General features: G+C 34.9%; 1 protein-coding gene across 1 annotated transcript in view; it reads left to right on the forward strand.

Moving 5' to 3' along the window:
• The window catches only part of BRD4 (bromodomain containing 4), a 43,894-nt gene that overhangs the window by 30,443 nt on the left and 5,600 nt on the right, over positions 1 to 7,851 (forward strand). The window contains exon 18 of the mRNA XM_062511748.1: positions 80 to 326. Coding sequence (XP_062367732.1) covers positions 80 to 326 — 247 coding nt within the window. The remainder of the gene's footprint in view (positions 1 to 79; positions 327 to 7,851) is intronic.

Raw genomic sequence — 7,851 nt, forward strand, 5'->3', positions numbered from 1 at the left:
ACTGTGGTCACACTCTGGTCCCTGTGGTCACACTGTGGTCACACTGTGGTCACTGTGGTCACTGTGGTCACTCCCACAGGAGCCGGGAGGACGAGGACGCCCTGGAGCAGGCCCGACGGGTGCACGAGGAGGTTCGACGGCGCCAGGAGCAGCAGCAGCCGCCGGGTCCCGGCGCGGCTCCGGCGCCGCCTGCGGTTTCGGCGTCGGCGTCGTCGGCGCCGCCGCAGCCCCAGAGCTCCCAGAGCTCCCAGAGCTCCCAGTCCGTGCTGGACCAGCAGAGGGAAATGGCTCGGAAGAGGGAGCAGGAGAGGAGGCGCCGGGAAGCGGTGAGCGAAGGGTTAAAAAAAAAGTGGGGGGGGGGGGGGGGGGGGGGAGGGGAAGCGGCGGCCCCGAGGGAAGAGACGATTAAAAAAATGTGAAAAATTTAAAAAATTACAAAAAAAATTAAAAAAAAAAAAAAATCGGAGAGAAACAAAAGGGAAATTGTTCCCACCACCCCCCCTATGCCACCCCCCACCACCAAAAAAAACAAAAAAAAAAAAAAAAACAAAAATAAAAAACAAAAAATAAAAATTATCCGAATGAAACCAATTATCCAAAAAAAATCCGGATTCATTGTTTGAACGAAACCAAAATCCACCCGAAAACGTCCCAGAGTTACCCCAAAAATTGTTTAAAAAATTGCATCAAAAGAGCCCAGAAATTAATCCCAAGAAATGCAAAAATTGCCCAAAAAAATCCCCCAGAAATTAACCAAACCAACCAAAAATTACCCCAAAAAACGGCCAGAAATTAATCCCAAGAAATGCAAAAATTACCCAAAAAAAATCCCCCAGAAATTAACCAAACCAACCAAAAATTACCCCAAAAAACGACCAGAAATTAATCCCAAAAAATGCAAAAATTACCCCAAAAAAACCCCCAGAAATTAACCAAACAAATTAATAATTACCCCAAAAAAGGACCAGAAATTAATCCCAAAAAATGCAAAAATTACCCCAAAAAAACCCCCAGAAATTAACCAAACAAATGAATAATTACCCCAAAAAAGGACCAGAAATTAATCCCAAAAAATGCAAAAATTACCCAAAAAACCCCCCAGAAATTAACCAAAAAATTCAAAAGTTACCCAAAAAAAAAAAAAAAACTTCACCAAAAAACCCCAAAAATCCTCTAAAAAACCCCCAAATATTCTCCAAAAAAAAAACGCAAAAAATTCTCCCAAAAAAACCCCAAGTCTCCCAAAAAATCCCAAAAAATTCACCAAAAAACCCCAAAAATTTCCAAAACCCCCCCAAAAATTCTCCCAAAAATTCTCTAAAAAACCCTAAAAATCCTCTAAAAATCCCCAAAAAATTCTCTAAAAAATCCCCAAAAATCCTCTAAAAAAACCCCAAAGATTCACCAAAAGAGCTGCAAAAATCCTCTAAAAAAACCACGAAAGTTCTCCAAAAAACCCAGAAAAATTACCAAAAAAACCCCAAAAATTCTCTAAAAATCCCCCAAAAATCCTCCAAAAAAAACCCCAAAAAGTCTCTAAAAATCCTCCAAAAAAATCACCAAAAACCCACAAAAATTCTCAAAAAATCCCAAAAAAATCTCTAAAAAATTCGCAAAAATCCTCCAAAAAATCCCCAAAAATTCCCAAAAATCCTCTAAAAAAAACCCCAAAAATCCTCCAAAAAATCTCTAAAAAATCCACAAAAATCCTCTAAAAAAACCCCAAAAATTCTCTAAAAAACCCCAAAAAATCTCTAAAAAATCCCCAAAAATTCTCTAAAAATCCCAAAAAAATCTCTAAAAAATCCCCAAAAATCCTCTAAAAAACCCCAAAAATCCTCCAAAAAAACCCCAAAAATCCTCTAAAAAAACCCCAAAAATCCTCAAAAAAATCTCAAAAAAATCCCCAAAAATCCTCTTAAAAAAACCCAAAAATTCTCTAAAAAACACCAAAAAATCTCTAAAAAATCCCCAAAAATTCTCTAAAAATCCCAAAAAAATCTCTAAAAAACCCCAAAAATCCTCTAAAAAATCCTCTAAAAAACCCCAAAAATCCTCCAAAAAAACCCCAAAAATCCTCTAAAAAACCCCAAAAATCCTCCAAAAAAACCCCAAAAATCCTCTAAAAAACCCCAAAAATCCTCCAAAAAAACCCCAAAAATCCTCTAAAAAAACCCCAAAAATCCTCAAAAAAATCTCAAAAAAATCCCCAAAAATCCTCTTAAAAAAACCCAAAAATTCTCTAAAAAACACCAAAAAATCTCTAAAAAATCCCCAAAAATTCTCTAAAAATCCCAAAAAAATCTCTAAAAAACCCCAAAAATCCTCTAAAAAATCCTCTAAAAAACCCCAAAAATCCTCCAAAAAAACCCCAAAAATCCTCTAAAAAACCCCAAAAATCCTCCAAAAAAACCCCAAAAATCCTCTAAAAAACCCCAAAAATCCTCCAAAAAAATCTCTAAAAAATCCCCAAAAATTCTCTTAAAAAAACCCAAAAATTCTCTAAAAAACACCAAAAAATCTCTAAAAAATCCCCAAAAATTCTCTAAAAATCCCAAAAAAAATCTCTAAAAAATCCCCAAAAATCCTCCAAAAAATCCCCAAAAATTCCCAAAAATCCTCTAAAAAAAACCCCAAAAATCCTCCAAAAAATCTCTAAAAAATCCCCAAAAATCCTCTTAAAAAAACCCAAAAATTCTCTAAAAAACCCCAAAAAATCTCTAAAAAATCCCCAAAAATTCTCTAAAAAACCCCAAAAAATCTCTAGAAAATCCCCAAAAATTCCCTAAAAATCCTCTAAAAAACCCCAAAAATTCTCCAAAAAAACCCCAAAAATCCTCCAAAAAAACCCCAAAAATCCTCTAAAAAAACCCCAAAAATCCTCCAAAAAATCTCTAAAAAATCCCCAAAAATCCTCTAAAAAAACCCAAAAATTCTCTAAAAAACACCAAAAATTCTCTAAAAATCCTCTAAAAATCCCCAAAAATTCCCAAAAATCCTCTAAAAAAACCCCAAAAATCCTCCAAAAAAATCTCCAAAAAATCCCCAAAAATCCTCTCAAAAATCCCCAAAAATCCCCAAAAATGCCCCAAGCCCCCAAACCCCAACCCCATAAAGGCCCGGTTTGGTTCCCAGGACAGGAGCAGCGATTTTGGGTTTTATTTTTTGGTTTTTATTTTGTTTTATTTTGGTTTTGATTTGGTTTTTTGGCTCCCTGCAGATGGCGGCCACGATCGACTCTAAAAATCCTCCAAAAAATCCCCAAAAATCCTCTAAAAAACCCCCAAAAATCCTCCAAAAAAAAAACCCCAAAAAGTCTCTAAAAATCCTCCAAAAAATCACCAAAAACCCACAAAAATTCTCTAAAAATCCCAAAAAAATCTCTAAAAAATTCGCAAAAATCCTCCAAAAAATCCCCAAAAATTCCCAAAAATCCTCTAAAAAAACCCCAAAAATCCTCCAAAAAATCTCTAAAAAATCCCCAAAAATCCTCTAAAAAATCCCCAAAAATTCTCTAAAAATCGTCTAAAAATCCCCAAAAATTCCCAAAAATCCTCTAAAAAAACCCCAAAAATCCTCCAAAAAATCTCCAAAAAATCTTTAAAAATCCTCTCAAAAATCCCCAAAAATCCCCAAAAATGCCCCAAGCCCCCAAACCCCAACCCCATAAAGGCCCGGTTTGGTTCCCAGGACAGGAGCAGCGATTTTGGGTTTTATTTTTTGGTTTTTATTTTGTTTTATTTTGGTTTTGATTTGGTTTTTTGGCTCCCTGCAGATGGCGGCCACGATCGACTCTAAAAATCCTCCAAAAAATCCCCAAAAATCCTCTAAAAAACCCCCAAAAATCCTCCAAAAAAAACCCCAAAATGTCTCTAAAAATCCTCCAAAAAAATCACCAAAAACCCACAAAAATTCTCTAAAAATCCCAAAAAAATCTCTAAAAAATTCGCAAAAATCCTCCAAAAAATCCCCAAAAATTCCCAAAAATTCTCTAAAAAAAACCCCAAAAATCCTCCAAAAAATCTCTAAAAAATCCCCAAAAATCCTCTAAAAAAACCCAAAAATTCTCTAAAAAACACCAAAAATTCTCTAAAAATCCTCTAAAAATCCCCAAAAATTCCCAAAAATCCTCTAAAAAAACCCCAAAAATCCTCCAAAAAATCCCCAAAAAATCCCCAAAAATCCTCCGAAAAATCCCCAAAAATGCCCCAAGCCCCCAAACCCCAACCCCATAAAGGCCCGGTTTGGTTCCCAGGACAGGAGCAGCGATTTTGGGTTTTATTTTTTGGTTTTTATTTTGTTTTATTTTGGTTTTGATTTGGTTTTTTGGCTCCCTGCAGATGGCGGCCACGATCGACTCTAAAAATCCTCCAAAAAATCCCCAAAAATCCTCTAAAAAACCCCCAAAAATCCTCCAAAAAAAAACCCCAAAAAGTCTCTAAAAATCCTCCAAAAAATCACCAAAAACTCACAAAAATTCTCTAAAAATCCCAAAAAAATCTCTAAAAAATTCGCAAAAATCCTCCAAAAAATCCCCAAAAATTCCCAAAAATCCTCTAAAAAAACCCCAAAAATCCTCCAAAAAATCTCTAAAAAATCCCCAAAAATCCTCTTAAAAAAACCCAAAAATTCTCTAAAAAACCCCAAAAAATCTCTAAAAAATCCCCAAAAATCCTCTTAAAAAAACCCAAAAATTCTCTAAAAAACCCCAAAAAATCTCTAAAAAATCCCCAAAAATCCTCTAAAAAAACCCCAAAAATTCTCTAAAAAACCCCAAAAAATCTCTAAAACATCCCCAAAAATTCTCTAAAAATCCCAAAAAAATCTCTTAAAAATTCGCAAAAATCCTCCAAAAAATCCCCAAAAATTCCCAAAAATCCTCTAAAAAAACCCCAAAAATCCTCCAAAAAATCTCTAAAAAATCCCCAAAAATCCTCTTAAAAAAACCCAAAAATTCTCTAAAAAACCCCAAAAAATCTCTAAAAAATCCCCAAAAATTCTCTAAAAATCCCAAAAAAATCTCTTAAAAATTCGCAAAAATCCTCCAAAAAATCCCCAAAAATTCCCAAAAATCCTCTAAAAAAACCCCAAAAATCCTCCAAAAAATCTCTAAAAAATCCCCAAAAATTCTCTTAAAAAAACCCAAAAATTCTCTAAAAAACACCAAAAAATCTCTAAAAAATCCCCAAAAATTCTCTAAAAATCCCCAAAAATTCCCAAAAATCCTCTAAAAAAACCCCAAAAATCCTCCAAAAAATCTCCAAAAAATCCCCAAAAATCCTCTCAAAAATCCCCAAAAATCCCCAAAAATGCCCCAACCCCCAAACCCCAACCCCATAAAGGCCCGGTTTGGTTCCCGGGACAGGAGCAGCGATTTTGGGTTTTATTTTTTGGTTTTTATTTTGTTTTATTTTGGTTTTGATTTGGTTTTTTGGCTCCCTGCAGATGGCGGCCACGATCGACTCTAAAAATCCTCCAAAAAATCCCCAAAAATCCTCTAAAAAACCCCCAAAAATCCTCCAAAAAAACCCCCAAAAAGTCTCTAAAAATCCTCCAAAAAATCACCAAAAACTCACAAAAATTCTCTAAAAATCCCAAAAAAATCTCTAAAAAATTCGCAAAAATCCTCCAAAAAATCCCCAAAAATTCCCAAAAATCCTCTAAAAAAAACCCCAAAAATCCTCCAAAAAATCTCTAAAAAATCCCCAAAAATCCTCTAAAAAATCCCCAAAAATTCTCAAAAAATCCCAAAAAAATCTCTAAAAAATCCCCAAAAATTCTCTAAAAAACCCCAAAAAATCTCTAAAAAATCCCCAAAAATTCTCTAAAAATCCCAAAAAATCTCTAAAAAAGCCCCAAAAATCCTCTAAAAAAACCCCAAAAATTCTCTAAAAAACCCCAAAAAATCTCTAAAAAATCTCTAAAAAATTCTCTAAAAATCCTCTAAAAAACCCCAAAAATCCTCCAAGAAAACCCCAAAAATCCTCCAAAAAAACCCCAAAAATCCTCCAAAAAAACCCCAAAAATCCTCCAAAAAATCTCTAAAAAATCCCCAAAAATCCTCTAAAAAAACCCCAAAAATCCTGTAAAAAACCCCAAAAAATCTCTAAAAAAACCCCAAAAATTCTCTAAAAATCCAAAAAAAATCTCTAAAAAATCCCCAAAAATTCTCTAAAAAACCCCAAAAATTCTCTAAAAAACCCCAAAAAATCTCTAAAAAATCCCCAAAAATTCTCTAAAAATCCTCTAAAAAACCCCAAAAATCCTCCAAAAAACCCCCAAAAATCCTCCAAAAAAACCCCAAAAATCCTCTAAAAAAACCCCAAAAATCCTCCAAAAAATCTCTAAAAAATCCCCAAAAATCCTCTAAAAAAACCCAAAAATTCTCTAAAAAACACCAAAAATTCTCTAAAAATCCTCTAAAAATCCCCAAAAATTTCCAAAAATCCTCTAAAAAAACCCCAAAAATCCTCCAAAAAATCTCCAAAAAATCCCCAAAAATCCTCCGAAAAATCCCCAAAAATCCCCAAAAATGCCCCAAGCCCCCAAACCCCAACCCCATAAAGGCCCGGTTTGGTTCCCGGGACAGGAGCAGCGATTTTGGGTTTTATTTTTTGGTTTTTATTTTGTTTTATTTTGGTTTTGATTTGGTTTTTTGGCTCCCTGCAGATGGCGGCCACGATCGACTCTAAAAATCCTCCAAAAAATCCCCAAAAATCCTCTAAAAAACCCCCAAAAATCCTCCAAAAAAACCCCCAAAAAGTCTCTAAAAATCCTCCAAAAAATCACCAAAAACCCACAAAAATTCTCTAAAAATCCCAAAAAAATCTCTAAAAAATTCGCAAAAATCCTCCAAAAAATCCCCAAAAATTCCCAAAAATCCTCTAAAAAAACCCCAAAAATCCTCCAAAAAATCTCTAAAAAATCCCCAAAAATCCTCTAAAAAAACCCAAAAATTCTCTAAAAAACACCAAAAATTCTCTAAAAATCCTCTAAAAATCCCCAAAAATTCCCAAAAATCCTCTAAAAAAACCCCAAAAATCCTCCAAAAAAATCTCCAAAAAATCCCCAAAAATCCTCCGAAAAATCCCCAAAAATCCCCAAAAATGCCCCAAGCCCCCAAACCCCAACCCCATAAAGGCCCGGTTTGGTTCCCAGGACAGGAGCAGCGATTTTGGGTTTTATTTTTTGGTTTTTATTTTGTTTTATTTTGGTTTTGATTTGGTTTTTTGGCTCCCTGCAGATGGCGGCCACGATCGACTCTAAAAATCCTCCAAAAAATCCCCAAAAATCCTCTAAAAAACCCCCAAAAATCCTCCAAAAAAAACCCCAAAAAGTCTCTAAAAATCCTCCAAAAAATCACCAAAAACCCACAAAAATTCTCTAAAAATCCCAAAAAAATCTCTAAAAAATTCGCAAAAATCCTCCAAAAAATCCCCAAAAATTCCCAAAAATCCTCTAAAAAAACCCCAAAAATCCTCCAAAAAATCTCTAAAAAATCCCCAAAAATTCTCTAAAACTCCTCTAAAAATCCCCAAAAATTCCCAAAAATCCTCTAAAAAAACCCCAAAAATCCTCCAAAAAAATCTCCAAAAAATCCCCAAAAATCCTCTCAAAAATCCCCAAAAATCCCCAAAAATGCCCCAAGCCCCCAAACCCCAACCCCAAAAAGGCCCGGTTTGGTTCCCAGGACAGGAGCAGCGATTTTGGGTTTTATTTTTTGGTTTTTATTTTGTTTTATTTTGGTTTTGATTTGGTTTTTTGGCTCCCTGCAGATGGCGGCCACGATCGACTCTAAAAATCCTCCAAAAAATCCCCAAAAATCCTCTAAAAAACCCCCAAAAATCCTCC

The sequence above is a fragment of the Cinclus cinclus genome, chromosome 32 (assembly GCF_963662255.1).
Source record: "Cinclus cinclus chromosome 32, bCinCin1.1, whole genome shotgun sequence".
NCBI classification, from domain to species: domain Eukaryota; kingdom Metazoa; phylum Chordata; class Aves; order Passeriformes; family Cinclidae; genus Cinclus; species Cinclus cinclus.